We start from the raw sequence: 23996 nt of genomic DNA, 5'->3' as shown, positions 1-23996 counted from the left end.
TTGGCCGCAATTTATTAGAAGGCTTCCTTGTAACTTATTTTCCATTGAACCAGTTTACCATGAGAGAGGCTTATTTTTCAAAGCTGGGGTTTATATAATGTTGATTACCAAGTCTGCTTACTAATTTAGCTTGAACAAAGGACCAGTAAAGAGCCATGAAGATTCTGATATTTTAAGATCACCATCAATGATGGGGTCATAATCTATTGATGGTTTGATTTGGTCAAAACTCAAGAAAAATAGCATTCATTGACAAGTTATTCTTCGCCGTATTGCTTACTGAACTTTCTGATATTCAAGTTTGGCTGAAAAAAAGGGGAAGGAAAAGTAATAAATTGTTCTTTGTTTCCCAAGTTTGACAAGATAACTCCTTATGCACTGGATTAAGAAACTGTTGATTCGAAATCACACGTCAATAATTTAGCAAACCAACCGATGTTAGTCGGTCAAATTGCCTGTAATAATACTACAGAAATATATTGTTCCTGCCACAAGAAGCAGAGTACCTCTGCAGAAATGTAGAAGAAAAACTGGCAATGATTCCTCTTCCTCATCAAGGAAAATTCAGAACATCAACTACCAGGCAAACTATCCAACCAGGGGTGGCCGAGTTAGATGTTGGGGGACCCAAATTCAACTCAATTTTCATATCCACACCCTGCAACTGATCAGTATATGGGGAGAGGAGAGCGATTCAAGTATCCGGAATTTATAAGGACCAAAGAAGGTACATGGTTTCTCGTCCTAGAAAAAACTACCAGGCAAACTAGAGAAAAACTGCTACTAATGAAAACATATTAACATATAATGGGGAAGAGTACAATTGGAAAAACATCACTCTAGTTCTGCTTGTCAATCATCAAAAATCACGCTGTAAAATAATGAAGAGGGATTGAGGACGACTTCAATATACAGCAAATAAAAATGGTGAAAAACAACACAACTCCCCACGAACTACAACGCTGTGGTTTGTTCAATTCAATGCTACTTGAACTGTAATTATATGCTTACTAATGGCGTGTCTCTCTAAACAGGGACTAGCTCCTCTCCATTCTCTTCTACTCTAACATGTCGTTTCCTACACTCGCAATAATACACAGTCGCAATCACATAGCTCCAAACCACCACAAACCCGTACAAACAAACCAACCCGAATCTCTCCGACCCGCCTACAACCACCTTCACTGCCATCCACCAACTCGATGGATCTTGGCGATCGATCGCCATTATCAGGAGTCTATCCATTTTCCACCCGATCATACCTGATATTAACACCATCAAACAGGACAATATCCACCCGGACATCCTTCTCCCTTCCATCAGCCTATACCCGACCTGGATCGCATCCCACCCGAATCTCTCCTCCGTGATAGAAACCACCAGACCAATACCCATCACCGCCATCAAGTACACATGAAGACCCGATAAAATCACCCAAATAAAGAAGCTCAACAAGTGACTGCCTCCCCCAATTACAACCGTTAAAGCGCGTGGTACATTGAAGTACAACAGCGAAACAGCGTAGATACAGATTGTGGTGAGGACTGGACGATGCCAGGTCAGCTTGATTGCGGTTAAAGCCGAATGAAGATTGGGGCGTTGACTCCTGACCCCGGCGGCGGTGGAGCTGACGGAGGATATGGCGCCAAGGAGGGAGAGGATAAAGGAAGGGATGAAGAAGAGGGCTTTGAGGCGGAGGAGCGAAATTGCGCTTTCTCGGGACTCCTTCAAGATGTGGCCGGCCTCAAAACGGCTGGAGTAGAAGGCGACGGCCTCGAGATGGTGGACGCGGGATTTGAGGGGGAGGGAGACGAAGGAGACGGAGAAGAGGTGGAGGGACAGAGGGAGAGCGAGGAGGGCAAAGATGGAGAAGAAGATCTGCTTGTTTCTGGAGATAATTTTGATTGAATCGAGAAGGATGAGAAGGAAGGAGGAAGAGGATTTTGTTGACGAAGGTCTTTCTCTTTCTCTCTCCTGGGGGAGTCCAACGGAGTCCCGTTCGAACATTTTCGGGGCGGATCGGAGGCCTGTTTGGTGGTGGCTGCCGCTTCGTCCACAATTCTCCTCCCGGATATATTGTGTGAGGATGATATGACAGAAATACCCTTTCTTGGTGGAATCTACCAAGTTGATAGTAGGAGTTTAGAGTGATTTATTTGAATATGTTTTCCCAAATATTTGTTAGCTTGGTTTGTTTGTATTGAGAGACTTTTTTGCATGTAAATTTATTGGTATGACTTGATAGTGAGGTGGGTCTCGATTGATAATAAAACAACCAAGCAAGCCAATAAAACGGCATGTCAAAGTCCATCCCCGCATGTTTGACCCAATAAAATGGAGACCATATAATTGACACCATTAACAATTGCAATGAAAGTATTTTAAGAGGGCATGGATGCTCAAAAAGTAATATTTGATGGGACATGGATGAATTGATGGATATAATAATGAGATTTTGTTGGTTTATTTTTGTTGTGGCGTGGAGAGATGAGGGGACATTGATTTGCCACCATGTTTGCTCTCTATGTGGGTCCCGCCACTAGCACACTCACATTTATACACAAAAATTAATATTGGGTTCCACTTCTATTACACAAAAAATTTAGCCAGCAAATTTACACTATTGTACCAATATATTTTATTGATCCAACCACATCAGTAAAACCTTTTTCTCAATACGTTTTGTTGTCCCACAAAAAAACCACCATTGTGCTTACTCTTAAAACTCTTTTATTTCTATGTCCCATTGAAAGTGACAACAAATACCATCCATGCCCCCTAAAATGGTATCATTACAATTGCTCTATGCTAGTTGGCATAGAATTAGAGGGTTAAGTAAACTTTTGATCACTAAAAGATATCCAAGATTTCATTTTGGTCATTCAAAGATCAAGTGTTCCAAGTCAGTCACTCAAAAATTATTTTTGCTACACTTTGATTACTCGGGCAAATTATAGATTTTTCGATCATTCAACGCGTTGATGTGGCGCGTTGACCGTTAATTGCAATTATATGTTTGCTTGTATGGCCTGACAATTGCCAAAGTGGAAAATAAGTATTAAAAAAAATTACAAATGCAAAAAATCAAAATGAAAATAAAGATCCACATTCATATGAAAAATAACTATTTAAATAAAAAATTACAAATGGAAAAAGATTACAAAAATCAATTGATGCCACGCTAGAGAGAAAGAGAATCAAGATCCACATTCATATCCTTCCAAATCCAAACCCAGATATCCATTCATATCCTTCCAAACCCAGATACTGAAAAACCTCCACCACCACCACCACAAGAGTCTTCTTGTACTACTTCGTCTCAAGAGCTTCAATCCTTTCAGATACAAAGGAAGTGTTGAGTGAATCCCCCAAATCTGCTGACCTATGGTATAGCGACGAGCACCCAAAACAAAGAATCCCCCAAAATTGAAGGTGATAGCTGACTCAAAATAGAGAAATAGATGAACTTCAAGACTGTTGGGTCTAAATTAACCTTACTAGCAAGTGTACTAGTCGGCGACTACAGCACAATGATAAGCAAGGGTCGAATCCACAGGGACGGTGTTATGTCTAATCCAAATGTATATTTGTATGTATATATGGACCATGCAATCAAAAGTAAAGTTCAACTCAAGATTGTTTGGTTTGGTAATTAAACTAAAACAAGCAAATAGCAAAGTGTTTTTGGTATTTTCTTAGAATAAGGATGCAACTGATGCAACTAATGCAAATGAGATTAGTTAACGAATATGAGATGAACACCAAGGCTTTGGAATCCCCCTTGGGAAATGACTTGCAATGACACAAATTCACACACATATTTGCTAATTCGGGCATAACGAATCCGTACCTAAGTCGATTTTAGCGCACTTAAGCCAAATCTCCCTAAAATCGATTACTAGCCATCTTATTGGTCTAGGTCGGATATTCCTAAATACATTCTAGCCATCTTATTGGTCTAAACATGCATAGGAATTCATGGAGTTCTATGGAGATTAGAATTCATACAAATTGTCACCTAATTAAAGGGAGACACATTCATAATCAAGTGTTTCAAGAAGCATAATCTACTTGACATATTATTGTCTAAGCAAATTCTCCAAACAATTTCATCCAAAAACCTAAAATGTTGGCCAAACACCACAAGCATGAAGAAATTGCAATCAAACATAGAAACACAAGATTTATACCCAAATCAACTCATATATATGTAAATCAAGTCATAAACAAAGTCATCAAACCCAATGCTTCAACCTAGCCTTGGCAAAGAGGTTTAGTTACACATAATGAGAGAAAAACACAAGAAGAGAGATGAGAAAATCATGAATAAACCCAATTAGTTGAGTAAATCCAAGTTGAGCTGAAGAATCTCTCCTCCTAGCTCCAAGAGTCGCCTTCCCCCTCTGGTTTCGCTCTCTAGAAAATCAGTTCGAAGTCAAAAGTTCCTTCCGCTCGGGAAAATCGCGAATTAAAACACACCCAAAATCTGCCTTTTGCGCCTAGGCGTGTTGAATTCACTCCTAGGCGCACCACGCCTAGGCGCACGCCTAGGCGCGATCCTAGGCGTGCACCACTTCACTTTCAAGTCCATCTCTCTGGACTGGGCGTGCAGGAGTGATTCTGGGCGTGCACAAATATTGCGCCTAGGCGTGGAATGATTCCAAAATCTCCATATGACGTCCGATTTGCACGATTTTAGCGTCTACGGAAAGCTTGAGATGTCTAGTTTCCAATGCATTTTATTTCGTTTGATTCCGATAACATGACAAAAAGTTATAAGTATTTGAACACACGAAGGTCGGTGGACATTTTCTTCAATTCAGCCCTTTTTTCATCACTTTTCATCCAAACCGCAATCAACCTATCAAAATACAAATCAACACATAAATACACTCATTATTTATTTAAAGGAAGCTTAAGAGGGGGAAATTCCTACCAAAAATAATAGGTATTATTACACCTATCAAACACCCCACACTTAAACCTTACTTGTCCTCAAGTAAAACTAGACTAAGTACATGTACCACTAACATCTTAACTCACTAACGCAGGAATCGCGGTTGCATTTAGCATATGCAACAAGCCTTTAAACCCCTAGGTGTCCCTAGTGGAGGAGTTGTGTCTCCTGAGGGCTTACAAGAACGACACCCACAAACGTTTTAGTCTCAAGATATCAAGCACCCCACACTTCATCCGCACGATATACTCATGGAAAATTTTCAGCCTACTCAATTAATCTTTTTAGATGGCATGTAGTGCTAAGAGGAAATGCATAAAAATGTGGCTTCCAAGAGTTTATACATGCTAAACATAGTCACATTCCAAGACTCCCAAGAACAACCAAGCAATGGTACCAAGGCACATTTATTTATATACATACTACTCTGTCTAAATGTCTTCTCTTTTTTTTTATCTAGGACTGTGCAATGCTCACTCCATTAAACTTTCTAGTCAACCCATGTAGCGAGTTCTCAACCAATGACTCCCAACCAGCTGGTTTAGGGCATTAGGTGACAAAGCACCCCTCGGATCAATTTCTCGAGTTGACAAGGTTTCGAAGTTAAGCTGGCCTAGTATGTTCATCATGACTGCCTCACCTTTTTACGCGAAACTCAAGTTGGTTAGACAAGAGCCCCGGTTACTCAGCAAAAACACATGAGCGGAACATGATTTTCATCAATTTTCGAGTCTTCTTCTTCTTCTTCTTCTTCTTTTTTTTTTTTTCGGTGTAATTGTATACAAATAACTAGTGCCAATGATATTACTGACATGATGTTCTGGCTCATCTAAGAGAAAATCCATATTCCACACATATATCCAACCAAGTCATACCCCACTACATTTCAATGCAAGTGAATCAATTTCGTAAATAATCAAGTAGGCATCAATGATTCCTCAAGCATATAAGGGGATAAGATGGGTTCGCAACTTAAATATGAAACATAAGGGAGTCCATCCAAGCACAGATTAACAGAAAATAAGTGGGCATCATCCATAGTACTTGACCTTAATAACAGCATAAAATTAGACTACCCAACCACCCCACTGTTAGAACAAGCTTTGTCCTCAAAGCATAAGATAGGAAGAAACTGAACAAAATAAAATGGAGGACAAGCGTAGAACAATACAACCTGCAGGGGAAACTACTGAGAGGGGCCACCAGAGGTCTTGCGGCGAACATAAGTGAGATTTTTGTCGCGCCGCATCTCCTGGAGCGTGGATAGGACATCAGCAATCTGCTGACCCTGAGTCTGGAACTGCTGCTGGACATACTCAGCATGAGACTGGAAGGTTTGCTCAAGACGAGTCAGCTGGTCGCTCATCTCCTTGAGCCGAGTATCATGATCAGCAGCATCGGCATCACTCTGAGCGGTGTCCTCCTCCTCGTCCTCCTCCGCAAACTGCTGAACACCCGGAGCATATCGAGCTCTCCCAGCAGGGGCAGAGCGAATACGAGCTATACTAATACGCCAGTTGCTCAAATCATACGCCTCCATGGGAAGAGGGACAGACTGCAGAGTCAGAGGTAGCACCTGGAGATATTTCAGCAAGCAAGTGATGATCCGCGGCAGAAAGAGCCTCTTCACCTTTACTTTGGTGTCCTCCACGCTCCAATGGATAGCCAAAAAGGACTGAATATAATATTGGCCGAGATCAAACCAAGTACCAGTCCAGATACAATAAAGAATCTCCAATGCCTCCTCCCTCCTCTCACTTTGGTGCCCAGTTGGCCATAAGTTTCCATGCACTAGCCGGTCCACAAGATACATAACCTGCGGAAGAGCAGATTTCCGAACAAATTTTCCCCGCCGACCAGTAAAATGTTGGACAATCCACTCATGATTTTCCAGCTGGGCAGAAGGAATAGGTGGCTGGAAACCACTATCAGGAGGCTGTGAAGTAGGACGTCCAATACTGGCACTAACATCAGCAGCAGAAAAAGTAATCATCCCGGAAGGCAATATAGCTTGGTAGAGGCCAGTCCCTGTTGCTTCCACGGTGCGATAGAATGCACGCACCAGGTTTGGATAGACCGGAACATCAGCAGCAGAAACATCCGGGGTAGCAATGAAAGAACAAAAGTGGCAGAGCCGGCCGAAAGGCTCACTTCTTACCCCAACCTTGTTCAACAGATCAGCTGATAAATATATCTCCGGCATAAGAGTAGCAATGTCAAAGTAATCAGTGGCAGCTCCAGAAGTAGACCCCTCTGCTGCAGGAGGTGGCTGAGGTGTTGTAGACTGAGAAGTGCGCTTCTTGTGCATGGTTGCCAATATCTTTTGCCGCGGCATAATTCCTGCAAAAGCAATGTACAACAATTAAGAATAGCAAGGATAATCATAAACGCATTACTGCACAGAAAGATGAAAACGATGGAATAATGAAAGGTGAATTCACGCCTAGGCATGAGGGAACCACGCCTAGGCGAAGTCACACCTAGGCGTGAGGGAACCGCGCCTAGGCGAAGTCACGCCTAGGAGTGAGGGAACCGCGCCTAGGCGTGAGGGAACCGCGCCTAGGTGTGGTCCCTTCTTCCCCAACACGCACGGGTTGCCATGGCAACCCGAGCTTCAAGCTCCAAATCCCACAATTTGTATACAAAAACAGCAGATCCGGCAGCCCATACGTCCTACATGACTCAGAATGAGAGAATCAACCAAGATATCCCTTACTTTAGCCCTAAACTCCAAAAATTAGGAGATGCCATTGCCAAACTTGGCAATTCTCTCACTTCAATTCTTGCTTGGAATAGAGCAAGCTTAGAACTCAAAGATCACAAAAAACCAGATGTGGAAGAAACTATTACATACCTGATGCGCTTAGACTGTCACTTAGGCGAGGATTGGAGAGGTGCGCCTAGGCACGCGGTAAAGAGAGAGCTCGGCGTGGGTATGTGAGTGAGTGTACAGTTTGTGTGGTATATAATCAAGATTTGTTTTTATATATATATATATATATATATATATATATATATATATATATATATATATATATACACGCCTAGGCGTGGATAAGCTGCGCCTAGGCGTGGTGTACGCCTAGGCGTGGACATGCACGCCTAGGCGTGGTCTGGCTGTAACATATTGCCCAGAAATTTCAATTTTCCTGCAGCCAGATTCCAGCACATGCAAACTAACATCCACACAAAATTTTGCCAATAAAAATACACAAAAGGATATACTGCATTGGGTTGCCTCCCAATTAGCGCTAAGTTTAATGTCTTCAGCCAGACGTAGCGGTACTGAGATCTTCAAAGGGATGGAGGATCTTCCAAGCGTAACTTGTACTTTTCCATATCAAAAGAAGTCTCAAAATAGGGCTTGAGGCGGTGACCATTTACTTGTTGCTCAAAACCTGTGCGAGGGTCCTTGATAAATACAGATCCATAAGGAAGAACTTTAATCACCTCATACGGACCACTCCACCTTGATCGAAGCTTTCCCGGAAAAAATCGAAGGCGTGCATTATACAGCAAGACTTTTTGACCTGGTTCAAATACCTTCCTTGAGATATGTTTATCATGAAAGAGTTTGGTCTTTTCCTTGTAGATTTTAGCATTCTCATAGGAGTCATTCCGAAGCTCATCAAGCTCATTAAGTTGGAGCTTCCTCATATTGCCAGCTTCCTGGAGATCAAAGTTCAAAACCTTGATTGCCCAGTATGCTCGATATTGCAGCTCCACCGATAAATGACAAGGCTTCCCAAAGACTAACCGGTAGGGAGACATGCCAATAAGAGTTTTAAAAGCGGTCCGATAAGCCCAAAGAGCATCATTAAGCTTAATACTCCAATCCTTTCTATTAGAGGAAACCGTCTTCTCAAGAATATGCTTGATCTCCCGGTTCGATATCTCCACTTGGCCACTCGTTTGCGGGTGGTAAGGTGTAGAAACCTTGTGAGTTACCCCACATTTTTTCATCAATTTCTCAAAGTACTTGTTGCAAAATGCGATCCACCGTCACTAATAATAGCTCTTGGAGTTCCAAACCTTGCAAAGATCATATTTTTCAAGAAATTCACAACCACACCATGATCATTGGTTTTGCACGGTAGAGCTTCCACCCATTTACTCACATAATCAAACGCCACCAAAATATATAGATTTCCATGGGAATTGGGGAATGGACCCATGAAGTCAATCCCCCACACATCAAATAGCTCAATAGTCAATATATTGTTCAATGGCATTTGATCTCTTGCTGAAATATTCCCGGTGCGTTGGCATCGATCACATGTCAAACAGAAAGAATGAGCATCTTTGAACAAAGAGGGCCAATAAAATCCACATTGAAGTACCTTGGCAGAAGTTTTCTTCCCCCCAAAATGCCCTCCACACACATGAGAGTGGCAAAAGTGAAGAACACTTTCTTGCTCATTAATCGGAATACATCGTCTGATAATCTGATCAGGACAACATCTGAATAAATAAGGATCATCCCAATAGTAATATTTGATGGAGGATAGAAACTTGTTTTTCTCATGTGTGGTCATGCCTGGAGGTAACTTTCGGCTTACCAGGTAATTAACTATATCTGCATACCAAGGAACCTCCTCGACCTCAAATAAATGCTCATCTGGAAAGGTCTCATTGAAATCCATATCTCTTTCACCGCTTTCCTTGATAGCGAGCCGAGAGAGATGATCAGCAACTACATTCTCGCACCCCTTTTTATCCCGAATCTCCAAATCAAACTCTTGGAGAAGCAGTACCCAACGAATGAGCCTTGGCTTGGAGTCTTTCTTTGACAATAAATACCGCAATGCTGCATGGTCAGAGTAGACAATCACTTTAGAGCATGCTAAATATTGACGAAACTTGTCCAAGGCAAAGACAATGGCCAACAACTCTTTCTCGGTGGTGGTATAATTAACTTGAGCATCATTGAGTGTTTGGCTTGAATAATATATAACATGAGACTTCTTGTCAACTCGTTGACAAAGCACCGCTCCAATGGCAAAGTCAGAAGCATCGCACATAATTTCAAATGGCAAAGAAAAATCCGGAGGCATCATAATTGGAGCAGTAGTAAGTTTCTCTTTCAACAAATCGAATGCCCTCATACAAGCTTCATCGAATAGAAAAATTGCAACTTTGGCCAAAAGGTTGCATAAAGGCCTAGCAATTTTAGAAAAATCTTGAATGAACCTCCTATAGAACCCTGCATGTCCCAGAAAAGAACAAATTCCTTTCACATTGATCGGAGGAGGAAGCTTTGATATAAGCTCAATCTTTGCCGGATCAACTTCAATCCCATTTTTGGAGATAATATGCCCCAACACATTTCCTCGTTGCACCATAAAGTGGCATTTTTCCCAATTTAGAACCAAATTGGTTTCTTCACATCTCCTCAACACAATAGACAGATTTTTAAGGCAATTGTCAAAACTTGACCCAAAGACAGAAAAATCATCCATAAATATCTCAATAAAACGCTCCACCATGTCAGAGAAGATGTTTATCATGCAACGCTGAAATGTTGCAGGAGCATTGCATAGGCCGAAAGGCATCCGACGATAAGCAAATGTTCCAAATGGACAAGTGAAAGTAGTCTTGTCTTGATCTTCGGGAGCAATGGCAATTTGGTTATAACCAGAATAACCATCCAGGAAGCAATAATACTCATGCCCTGCCAGTCTCTCAAGCATCTGATCAACAAAAGGTAATGGGAAGTGATCTTTTCGGGTAGCTAAATTCAGTTTCCGATAATCAATACAAACTCGCCACCCTGTGACCTTCCGAGTAGGAATAAGCACATTGTTCCCATTGGCATCGACAGTAATCCCAGATTTCTTCGGCACAAGATGAACTGGACTCACCCATTTGGAATCAGAAATGGGATAAATAACGCCAACATCCAAGAGCTTCAAAATCTCACTCCAGACAACTTCTTTCATGTTGGGATTTAATCTTCTTTGTCCTTCTCTAGTGGCTTTAGTTCCGTCCTCCATCAAAATGCGATGCATGCACACAGAGGGGCTAATGCCACGAATATCCGCAATGGTCCACCCAATTACACTCTTGTATTCTCTGAGAACACGGAGCAATTTCTCTTCTTCCAAGAGAGAAAGATTAGAAGAAATAATAACAGGAAGAGTTTTTGAGTTACCTAAGAATGCATATCGTAAGTGTGCTGGCAAAGGCTTCAACTCTAGCTCTGGCGGACTCACTATAGATGGTACTAGCTTCTCAAGATTTGGAGAGTCCCTCAAATTTTCAAAAGTCGGACGCCACTTGTGTTGATAACTAGGAGAAGCCTCAAACATGTTTACAACTTCTTGAGTATCATTGTCCAAAGTCCTCTCAATATCTCCCATTAGAAAAGCTTCCAAAGCAATGGTTTTATCATTTCTATGCAGCTCCATGTCAACTCTTCTATCGACCACATCCACCCAAAAACAAGTCTTTGAATCATTAGAATGTCTCATGGCCTCAAAGAGCCGAAACTGAATAGTTTTATCAAAAACTATCATAGTAAGAACTCCCATCTTGACATCAATGTTGGTGGTTGCCATAAAACCGCGGCCCAGAATGATTGGTACATCTTTTCCCGGATTAGGTTCACCCTCCATATCAAGCACTAGAAAATCCACCGGAATAACAAACTCTCCCACCTTCACTAGAACATCTTCAACTAGCCCAAAAGGATGCACTAAAGAGCGATCCGCTAATTGGAGAGTGACTGATGTTGGTTTCAACTCACCGATCTTCAATGTAGTGTAAACAGAATAAGGCATGATATTTACACTTGCACCAAGATCCATCAAGGCCTTTTCAATTTCTTTCTCTCCAATAATACAAGGAATGGTAAAGCTACCCGGATCTTTTAATTTGGGCGGGAGCTTCTTTTGTAAAATAGCACTCGTTTCTTCGGAGAGAAATACTTCTTCATGATCACCTATCTTCCTTTTATTAGTGCACAACTCCTTCAAAAATTTTGCATATGCGGGAATAGACTTAATTGCCTCAATGAGTGGAATATTAATCTCCACTTTCTTCAAAACTTCAAAAATATCCCGATTATACTTGCTTTTCTTAGCCAGTGCAAGACGAGATGGAAACGGCACTTTTGGAACATACTCTTCTACTTTCGGCTTTTCCTTCTCAACATGAGGTATTTTGAAAACACTTGGCTCCACCACTATAGGCTCATCATGATTCTCACCTTCAAGCTTTTTATACTCAATCTTGTTATCCACATTTTTCCCACTTCGCAAAACAGTAATAGCATTAGCCTCCTCATACTGCTTAGGATTTACCTCAGGTTGACTCGGCAGCTTTCCTGGCTGTCTTTCACTCAAGGCATGAGCAAGTTGTCCTACTTGCATTTCAAGCTTTGCGATGGACTGAGTATTACTGGAAACAGTTTGTTGCAACTGAGTCATTGATGCTCATCTCTGCTTGGGAATGCTGCATTGTGACTTGTGATTGAGCAAGTTGGGTGATAAGGTCCTCCATAGCAGACTTCTTTGCATCTTGAGAAGGTGGTCCTTGTCGTGGAGCTTGCCAAGATCTAGGCCCTTGATTGAAATTCTGGGATGAAGCATAGGAGAAATTTGGGTGATTCTTCCATCCTGGGTTATATGTGTGAGAAAATGGATCATTCTGCTGCCTATGAAAAGGTTGAACTGCATTAACTTCAGCTTCAGGAAATGTCCCACTTCTAGAACATACATGAGTAGGATGATCGGTGCCTCCACAAATGTCACAAGGCTCCAAATTTCTGCTCAGCAAAGTTACTACCGCATCCAATTTCCTAGCCACAGATGCCATCTCTGAATTTGAAGCACTAGCCTCATAAACCATGTGTCTAGGAGCATCAAGATCACGATTATCCCATTGTGAGGAATTTGCTACCACAGTCTCAATAATTTCATTGGCTTCAGTCGGTTCCTTAGCCATAATATTTCCTCCAGCAGCTGCATCTAACCTATGGCGGCATTCATCAGCCAGATGTTGGTAAAAGTATGATATAATCTGCCATGGCAAGAATTGATGATGTGGGCAACCAATCAATAAAGTTTTATATCGCTCCCAAGCCTTAAAAAGTGGTTCTCCCTTGTTCTGCCTGAAATGGAAAATCTGATCCCTAAGCCTCTGTGTCCTTGACTGAGTATAGAACTTCTGAATAAACTTAGCAGAAAGTTGATCCCAAGAAGTGATAGAATTTGGTGGCAAAGTCTTGAACCAGATCTTAGCACTTTCCTTAAGAGAAAAAGGAAATAGCTTCAACCGTATGAACTCTTCAGATATGCCTTGAATTTTTTGAGTGCCACAAATCTCCAGAAAATTATCAATGTGATCACTAGCATCTTGATTTTCCGCTCTTGAGAATGATGGGAGCATGTTAATCACATGACATTTAAGCTCATAAGATAGATTTGGCGGAATGGTTGGTAATACGATGCAAGATTGTCTAGTAGAGAATTGTGGCATAGAGTAGTCCATGATGGTAACAGGAGCATTTGCATTGTTGGCATTGTTGCCAACTTTTTCACGATTTTCAGCCATGCTCGCTTGTTCAGAATGTTCTCCCAAAGTATTGTCACTAGATGAACTAGAGCTGAATGTAGGAGAGATAGACCGAGTGGAAGATTGCTCCTCAAGGGGGTCCTTGTCTCTCTTGTTCCTTCGTGCACGTTCCAAGTCTAGATCAACAGGAAGAATTTCTGTATCTTGAGAACGCCTTCCTTGCATGAACTACAAACAAGAAGGAATCGTATAAGGATCACTAATTGTCAAGTAAGTAAAAACTAAACTAAGTATGTAAGTATCTATGTATATAAACAAGAATGGATCAAATATAAGCAACCGTCCCCGGCAACGGCGCCATAAACTTGTTGGGTCTAAATTAACCTTACTAGCAAGTGTACTAGTCGGCGACTACAGCACAATGATAAGCAAGGGTCGAATCCACAGGGACGGTGTTATGTCTAATCCAAATGTATATTTGTATGTATATATGGACAATGCAATCAAAAGTAAAGTTCAACTCAAGATTGTTTGGTTTGGTAATTAAACTAAAACAAGCAAATAGCAAAGTGTTTTTGGTATTATCTTAGAATAAGGATGCAACTAATGCAAATGAGATTAGTTAACGAATATGAGATGAACACCAAGGCTTTGGAATCCCCCTTGGGAAATGACTTGCAATGACACAAATTCACACACATATTTGCTAATTCGGGCATAACGAATCCATACCTAAGTCGGTTTTAGCGCACTTAAGCCAAATCTCCCTAAAATCGATTACTAGCCATCTTATTGGTCTAGGTCGGATATTCCTAAATACATTCTAGCCATCTTATTGGTCTAAACATGCATAGGAATTCATGGAGTTCTATGGAGATTAGAATTCATACAAATTGTCACCTAATTAAAGGGAGACACATTCATAATCAAGTGTTTCAAGAAGCATAATCTACTTGACATATTATTGTCTAAGCAAATTCTCCAAACAATTTCATCCAAAAACCTAAAGTGTTGGCCAAACACCACAAGCATGAAGAAATTGCAATCAAACATAGAAACACAAGATTTATACCCAAATCAACTCATATATATGTAAATCAAGTCATAAACAAAGTCATCAAACCCAAGGCTTCAACCTAGCCTTGGCAAAGAGGTTTAGTTACACATAATGAGAGAAAAACACAAGAAGAGAGATGAGAAAATCATGAATAAACCCAATTAGTTGAGTAAATCCAAGTTGAGCTGAAGAATCTCTCCTCCTAGCTCCAAGAGTCGCCTTCCCCCTCTGGTTTCGCTCTCCAGAAAATCAGTTCGAAGTCAAAAGTTCCTTCCGCTCGGGAAAATCGTGAATTAAAACACACCCAAAATCTGCCTTTTGCGCCTAGGCGTGTTGAATTCACGCCTAGGCGCGATCCTAGGCGTGCACCACTTCACTTTCAAGTCCATCTCTCTGGACTGGGCGTGCAGGAGTGATTTTGGGCGTGCACAAATATATCGCCTAGGCGTGGAATGATTCCAAATATTTTAGCGTCTACGGAAAGCTTGAGATGTCTAGTTTCCAATGCCTTTTATTTCGCTCGATTCCAATAACATGACAAAAAGTTATAAGTATTTGAACACACGAAGGTCGGTGGACATTTTCTTCAATTCAGCCCTTTTTTCATCACTTTTCATCCAAACCGCAATCAACCTATCAAAATACAAATCAACACATAAATACACTCATTATTTATTTAAAGGAAGCCTAAGAGGGGGAAATTCCTACCAAAAAACAATAGGTATTATCACACCTATCAAAGACCCATGGCAGTAATCAAAGAATCCCCCAAAGAAACCCCAACAAACCCCACAACGAAGAACACAAATCTGGAACAAAAGTTTACTTAACACTAGAATTAGACATATCGATCCTAGGGAATAGAAATTCGAATGGATCGTAATAGTATGAATGGTTGAGGACTTGAGGCAATTCACGAAGTAGGTATTAATAGGCCAAGTGACGCAGCGCGGAAGCTAGAACACTTGAATTCGTTCACGACGAAATCAAGAAACTTGGAATCCACCAAGAACAATTGAGAAAACCTCAAGGAATTTTATTAATAAAACTGAATGTATTGAATTGTATCAATTACAAATGTTTATGAAACTATTTATAGACTGACAAAACAATCAAACTCTAATTGGACTCCTAATTAAACTAGAATTGGAAAATTGGAAACATAAAACGTATAGGAAACTTAATTAACTCTGTTGGACTCTAAAACGATGCCTTTTCGATCTCCTTCCAATTCTAAACTTTAGGTCTTCAAAATCAGTCCTCGAAAACATATTATAAGAAGGAAACACACAAGGGAATCAAAAGTTATAGATGGTCAAAGTTGGAAACTTAAACTTTAATTTCCAAAAACAGCAACTTCAATTCCGATTTCGATTTGAATTCCTTCGAACACGTTCCAACTTCTCAAGGAACTCTTCCTCGGACCGTTCTACGTCACCAAGACAATCAAAGCTGACTTGGTGAAGATGGACCTGTGGATTTTCCAACATTTTTTTTCCACTCAAAGCTGGATCATTACTAATTAAGTTGGTTTATTCCACCATTTAGGACTAATTCATTTGAAGTCAATCAAGAATCAAATGTTGCAATTCTATAGTTTCTTTTATAAGAGTTGTGGTAATGTGGTATGTTTGTTGAGATTGTTGTACCTGCAAGACTTCCTGGTTATTCGGTGTTGGCCAATCACGAATTGCCTTCACTTTCTCCTCATCCACATGAATGCCATTGTGACTCACAATGTAACCCAAAAACATCAAACTCTCCGTAAGAAAACTACACTTTTTTAACTGAATATACAACTTATTTTCTTGCAAGGCCATTAAGACTTCTCGAAGATGCGAAAGATGCTCCTCCTCAGTACGACTATAAATCAGAATATCATCAAAATAAACAACCACGAATTTGCCAATAAAAGGGCATAATACCTGATTCATGATCCTCATGAAAGTACTAGGAGCATTAGACAAACCAAACGGCATAACCAGCCACTCAAATAATCCATCTTTTGTCTTAAAAGCAGTTTTCCATTCATCTCCTGGCCTTATACGAATCTGGTGGTAACCACTCTTCAAATCTATCTTCGAAAATAATTTTGACCCAGAGAGCATGTCTAACATATCATCAAGGCGTGGAATGGGAAACCTATACCTGACTGTAATTTTATTGATGGCGCGACTGTCTACACACATCCACCAACTTCCATCTTTCTTTGGCGTCAATAACGCAGGTACAGCACATGGACTCATACTCTCTCGGATGAACCCCTTTTTCAGCAACTCTTCTACCTTCCCCTGCAAATATCATTCTCTTTTGGACTCATGCGATAATGCGGCAGATTTGGTAAGCTCGCACCTGGCATCAAATCAATATGGTGCTGAATATTTCGCATAGGCGGCAGCTCATCGGGTATCTCATCCGCCACCAGCTCATTGAAATCTACCAATATAGACTGAACTTTTTTTGGCAGCTTCTGCATCAAATCTTGTTGGTCTCCAATAACTAAAGATCGAACTACCAGAGCATGACATTCTCCAGATGCTTTCATGTCAGCCTCGAATGTTTGCTCGAAATCTACGAAAATCACTAAAGCCTTCCCCTCCACTTTAGAGGTGTTAGGTTTTTTCTGTCGGGGAACCATGACTATCTTCTTTCCCTTCCATATGAATGCATAAATATTGTCTCGGCCCTTATAGTTAACATCAACATCATACTGCCAAGGTCTGCCAAGAAGAACATGACTAGCATCCATATCGACCACATCGCAAACTACTTCATCCCGATAAAATTTACCAATAGAAATAGGTATTCTGCAAATCTCAGTCACCTGTAGTTTCGGACCTTTTTGAATCCATCCGATCGCATAGGGCGCCGGATGCTTTTCTGTACGCAACCCTAGGTGATCCACTAGTCTCTTCGCCACAAAATTCTCACAACTTCCATTGTCAATAATAAGCTCGCAAACATTATTATCAACACTGCAAAAGCTCATAAATATTTTCCTTCGTTGAGACTCCTCCAGTTTTGGTGCATACATCACACATTTCACCACACAGTTCACTAAAGGCCCTTCTTCCTCAGGCACATCATCAGCCTCCTCAATATAATCTCCATCAAAGACATCATCACACTCACCATCTAAACCATCATACTGATCGTCCGTTTGTGCCACCATATTAACTGGTCGACGTTCTGGACACTCATTGGAACGGTGACCAGGTTTATTGCACCTAAAACACTTATTACCAGTAGGACGAGTATATGGATTATTAGAATTGTTACCTCTGCCCCCTTGAGCTGAACGTGCTTGATTGTGTGCCTGATTTGCCACGGGTTGTTTTAGTCCTGCACTACCACTGCCCCTTCCTTCTGACTGTTGGTATGCAGGTTTAGACTGAAACTGGTTACCCACCTGTGGCGATTTTCCTCTACTAGCAGCAACACTAGAGGATTCAGATTCATTCTGTCTTTGATATCCAGGTCTACTAGATGCTCTCTCTTTAGCCTCAGCCTTCAAAGCCAAGTTATATGCTTCAATCACTGTCCAAATCGTTTGCAACCCAATTTTGTCCCGGATTGATGGTCTTAATCCACCCAAATATCGTGATACTTGAACATGTTCAGACTCGTTCAAGTTGTTACGCATCTTCAGCCGTTGCCACTCAGACGTATAGTCACAAACAGTTCGATTTCCTTGACTGCAATTCTGATATAGCTGAAATAAATACTACAAATAATCAGCAGGTAAAAATTGAGTGCGAATGAGCTGCTCCATCCGCCTCCATGTACGAATTGGCTGTTTAAATTGTCGTCTTCTGGTTGCTTGCAATTCATCCCACCAAACAGCAGCCCCGCTCTTCAAACGGTATTCTACCATCTTAACTCGTCTGTGTTCTTCGATTTCAGTCATATCAAAGAATCGTGAAACTTCTGAAAGCCAATCAAGTACCCCTTCAATCGATAAATTTCCATCAAACGGTGGAATATCCGCACGAAGCTTAAATCCTCCAGGGACCTGATTGTAATTCGGACCATCATCACCATACACATCATCGACGACTTCTTCAACATCAGAATCATCCTCCATGAGGTCGTGATGTGCTGGTTGCAACACCTGTCTACCACGGTTCGCCTGTTGATTCCGTCGGTTGACAGCTGCTCGGCCATCAGGGAGATCTTGTGCCACATCACGAGCATCTGCCCTTGCTGCCTGTTGATTATGGCCAGCGTTGACTCGCAATTCGCCAAGCATACGCAGAACTTCGGCCATCTGCTGCCTTTGTTGGTCCATCTGCTGCCTTTGTTGGGCCATCAGTTCTATCATCTGTTGCCTATGCTCATCAAACGCAGTCCATAGATCACCTATCCCTGACCAGCGTCGTTGGGATTTCGATTCCGTTCTGTGTTAGACATATCCGACAGGATAACACCTGCTCCGATACCACCTGACGCAGCGCGGAAGCTAGAACACTTGAATTTGTTCACGACGAAATCAAGAAACTTGGAATCCACCAAGAACAATTGAGAAAACCTCAAGGAATTTTATTAATAAAACTGAATGTATTGAATTGTATCAATTACAAACGTTTATGAAACTATTTATAGACTGACAAAACAATCAAACTCTAATTGGACTCCTAATTAAACTAGAATTGGAAAATTAGAAACATAAAACGTATAGGAAACTTAATTAACTCTGTTGGACTCTAAAACGATGCCTTTTCGATCTCCTTCCAATTCTAAACTTTAGGTCTTCAAAATCAGTCCTCGAAAACATATTATAAGAAGGAAACACACAAGGGAATCAAAAGTTATAGATGGTCAAAGTTGGAAACTGAAACTTTAATTTCCAAAAACAGCAACTTCAATTCCGATTTCGATTTGAATTCCTTCGAACACGTTCCAACTTCTCAAGGAACTCTTCCTCGGACCGTTCTACGTCACCAAGACAATCAAAGCTGACTTGGTGAAGATGGACCTGTGGATTTTCCAACATTTTTAGGACTAATTCATTTGAAGTCAATCAAGAATCAAATGTTGCAATTCTATAGTTTCTTTTATAAGAGTTGTGGTAATGTGGTATGTTTGTTGAGATTGTTGTACCTGCAAGACTTCCTGGTTATTGGGACTGTTGAGATCCTTGATATTGACATTGGGATTGATTGAGATATAAAGAATCATGATACGTTGGGATTTGTGTTGATTCCTCGTTGTCTTCCTTCCCTTTTGACTTGACTTCCTGAGTTGACTCTTCTCTGCGAGGTCTTCCCTCTCTGTGTCGCTTGTCATGCTGACTAGAAATGACATTTTTTCCTTATTCACACATCATTTTCAGATCTTCTCAAGCAAAACCTTTTAATTCATCTATACATATCATTGAGAAGGATTTTGTTTTCCATGATAATTACAACTAAAGTGACTACCTTATGAAGATTTATCGTACTTCTTCACGTTATTAAGTCTTTGTCGATGTTTGACACAAGAGGTAGTATTCTATGGATACAATGCGCTCCTTATGACCACTCCTATAAACTAGATGCACAACTTCTATAAAACTGAAAGGCCAAATTTTGTGAAAAATATAATACAACAAATAGAGGATGCAATTATCAAGTGTTGAAGTTGTAATAACTGTTCAGATCATCCATATGCAAGTGGCTTAAACGCACAGTTGTACATTTGGAGTGCTTGAGATGGTACCCATTTGGAGTGCTGGAGATGGTATTTTCACATGACACTATAAACATGAATGAATCATTCATTTCAATCATGCTCAGTACTAACACAAAATCCAAACCAGATGAAAGCATATGAATGGAATCATCCATTCAAATCATTTTGTCACAAATAAAATTTAAAAAAATAAAATAAAATTGCACAAGCAAAATCCAGTGACCCAAATTTTAACATAAACAATGAAACCACCATCCACCAAACTAAAATATCAAATAAGTACCCGTTTGACACACAATATATCATACCACAATATATTGTTCAAGTAGCATATATTGTATAGCTACACCAAACAACAATTTTCGGGTATGAATTTTTGGACAATTTTATGACCATATTATGGTCCTTTTGAAATTGTTCGAAATTGAACAATTCTGAGACAATTTTGGCTGCCTTTATGTATTATGCCCTTGATTTTATATTACACTGATTATAATACCCTATATCTCCTTCGTCGGTGCCGACAGTACATACTACATAGCTCCGGGTCCTGTTTCTTGATTTGGTACCCAAGTACATAGACCTGTACTCCTCGTTACTCAGATAGACGACCAAGTCTTCTTATCGACCCTCAAAATCCTTGGCATCGCAATTATGGTTGTTTTCCGGCATTAGTCAACTATGAAACCGTATGAAATTCTACAAACAAAATTAAATCGGGAAAACAAGAAGTCGAACAAGTAGATCTTGATCTTGCCAGGCTCACTTGGTGTAGGGACTCTTGGTCCTCATCACTGATGAAGAAGGTAAAGAAAGAGAGACTGTCGAGGAAGAAGATTAGAAGAGTAAAGAAGGAAAGACGTGGCAATTGATATTTCAGGAATTTCATATAAAAGTCATTTCAGCCCCCTTCCCTACTGCATGCATGTAAATTAATTTAATATTTTGATTTTATTAAATTAATTTAAATGTTTTTTATTATTATTATAAATTTTCTTATTTATTTTAATCGATTACAACTTCAATACATGATACCCCTGCACGTAATTTTAAAAATAATTTTAACTTCATATATGCTACCAACAAAAGTACAACCATATCTGCTACCATTTTGTACTAACATATATTGTACAATATTATATGCTTCCATATATGCTATTGTCAAAAGGGTGTTGCTATTCAAACCCCCTATTTTTACTATATACACTCCCTATTGAAAAGACACGTGTCTTGAAAATTGGATTAATTGTTTTGAAAACACGCAAGTTATGTTCTACAAAAGCCTACCTGACAAGCCCGCCAAGGAATATATATATATATATATATATATATATATATATATATATATATTTCAAAAAGAAATATGGATGGTAGAGATTGAGTGATATGTCATTGTCAGTTGAAAATTGTTGGAATAAACATGCATGCATATAATTAATTAATTAACAATAGCAATAACAATAACAAATTGTATGCATATACAGTATCATATATTGATCAAAACAGTATCACATACCATAACAATAACAAATTGCATGCATAAACAGTATCATATATTGATCAAAATAGTATCACATACAAGAATAAAAACTGGAATTAAAATACCAAAACCGGAATTAGATGAGGAAGCGAGGTACGCTAACGCGAATCTCCTTAAAGTGAATTTGCTCCTGCCTATCGGTGTCTAGCAACTCCGAGCAATCACCTCCCAAGATACAACGCTCTTTTCACCGCCTTGTTAGTGACACTCCAAAACAGATAGTACAGTCGAACCAAGTAAGAATAGCACTCTCATACTAGAATTTTGACAGAGTTTCAACAGGTGAGAAAGAAAGGAATTTTGTGGGAACAGAGGAAAAAGAGAAATTTCTTGTGTTTCAAATGAAGCTACAGGTCTCCTTATATAGGAGCTGGAGCAACCAATTGCCCAGAAAAATCAGAGAGTAGTTGTTGATTTTCTGGGCACAGGGTTGTAATTTGCATCAATTGTTTGAGTATCAAAATGTTATTTGAGCTGTTATGATCGGGCATGTTCCATTTATAATTCATTAAACTTTTGCGAATCAGATAGACTAGAAGTAAAAAATGAAAAAAAATAATAACAAATGAAAATAAAAAAACAAATTTAAAATAAAAAATCTTAAAATGAAAATGAAAATAATTTTTTATGTGTATGTTGAAATATTTTTATGCTGCGGTAATAAAAATAAAATAAAAATCTTAATTAAATTGAATTTATTTATGTATGTGTATATATAAACTGTCCATGAGCATATATATCTTAATCAGTTCTCACTTATATTGCAACCTTACATTATGTTCATAAAAGATGTAAGAGCTGATGAAATCCGGACTATTGCTGGATTACTTGGTTTTGGAGATGATACATGGGTAAACGTCCGACAAAACTTGATTGACGAGATATCTTTTTAAAATTTTTTAAATTTATCCTTCGTCAATTTTATTATTATTTCATTTATATTTTAACAAAAAATAATTGATATTAATGAAAAATATCAATTAATTTTTGACCAGCTTTGACCGTGTGATGTTATTATTCTTGGGAAGCCAATAAGAACAAGAGAGAGAGTGTGTCCAGATTCCTTTCAATGTAAAAATAATTGTAAGTGCTCCTACTTTTTCAATAATAAACACGTGTTTTTATAAAATTCAAGTCTCATATCCCAACAAGCCAGTAAAAGAAAAAAGGAAAAGAAAGTAGACAAACAGAAACAAAAAAAAAAAAAATTGGCAGACAATTACAAGGAAATACGTGAAATGATTTGACGGGAGGTGTATAAAGTAATATAGGGGGTGTAGATAGCAACGCCGTTGTCAAAATTGTCTGCAATATAGGCAATGAAACCACCAAACAAAAACCTAATCTTGTAAACAAATTTAGAAGATTTAGAAGTATCACAAACTCACATCCTAGTATCTTACTATAAACAAAAGAATATGGTAATAAGCAAAAAAAAAAATTTGAAGCAAAAGATCTTTCATTACACAATCTCCATGATGGTACAAGAAAAGAAGTTATAAGACAGTTGGTCTGATACTGTCAAATAAATTGTCATAAAATCCCAAAGTTTTTAAACTAGTAAACCAATTATCAATGAAGAAATCAATGATCCTCTCCCCGTCTTGAAAGATCAAAGCGTGATAGAGTCCCTTTCTGCTAGGTCATTGGTGAGACATCTCCAAGTGCACAACTCAGATGATAAATCGATCTTTGCCTAAATCACAGACCACATTTTCCTTGTCCAGATGCAATTTAGCAGCAAATGACTTCTTGTTTATTCTTCAACTTATGCAAAGACATTCCCTTCACTAGTTGAACTCCTCCCTTTTTAAAGTTGTCCATACCCCATAGGTCGGATCTTTCTCCCCAAGTTGATTCCCATATAAACAATGCTATCTTTGGAGGTGATTTGGATTTCCACATACATTTTCCAAAGGGAAGTTAGGGTTGCCTAACTGATAAGAACTTTTGAAAAGTTCCTTGTAAAATGGTCGTACAGTGAAGAGATTGTATCTTTCGACCAACCAACCCGAAACTACCTAAAAGGCTAAGACCATCACCCTCAGATTAAAAAGTTGATCAACTTCTGTGCCAAAGAAAATCTGCCAGTCCCAGACCGAGACCCCACCTCCTGCTTGGCAACGATGGAGTGGCCTGAAAGTAGAGAAAACAGTAGCTCACATTCGTACACTCAAAATAATTTTAATTTCAAAGGGATGAGTATAGTCTTAGACTTGATCAGCCAAAAAGTTACCAAAATTACGATTAAAATGGCA

General features: G+C 39.6%; 2 protein-coding genes and 1 non-coding gene across 3 annotated transcripts in view; 1 reads left to right on the top strand and 2 right to left on the bottom strand.

The window, feature by feature from the left end:
* Positions 1-1026: 1026 nt before the first annotated feature.
* Positions 1027-1404, bottom strand: LOC119992715. Its single transcript, XM_038839508.1, has one exon. It carries the CDS (start codon positions 1402-1404, stop codon positions 1027-1029), a length of 378 nt encoding a protein of 125 aa, XP_038695436.1.
* Positions 1405-8919: 7515 nt separating this feature from the next.
* Positions 8920-23996, bottom strand: part of LOC119992714 — a 107344-nt gene continuing 92267 nt past the window's right edge. The window contains exon 9 of the mRNA XM_038839507.1: positions 8920-10604. Within this exon, the coding sequence (XP_038695435.1) occupies positions 8920-10604 (1685 nt within the window). The remainder of the gene's footprint in view (positions 10605-23996) is intronic.
* LOC119993885 lies at positions 12990-13096 on the top strand. The gene has a single exon (XR_005466582.1). It is a non-coding gene; the product is annotated as a small nucleolar RNA R71 (small nucleolar RNA).

This window comes from Tripterygium wilfordii, chromosome 23 (assembly GCF_013401445.1).
Source record: "Tripterygium wilfordii isolate XIE 37 chromosome 23, ASM1340144v1, whole genome shotgun sequence".
Classification (NCBI taxonomy): Eukaryota; Viridiplantae; Streptophyta; class Magnoliopsida; order Celastrales; family Celastraceae; genus Tripterygium; species Tripterygium wilfordii.
The sequence above is the reverse complement of the archived record's forward strand: the minus strand, read 5'-3'. Positions and strand labels throughout refer to the sequence as shown.

What these genes read in the sequence shown, in the direction of transcription:
- LOC119992715 (XM_038839508.1), bottom strand. Translation starts at nt 1,404, where the DNA reads ATGGCGGTGATGGGTATTGGTCTGGTGGTTTCTATCACGGAGGAGAGA.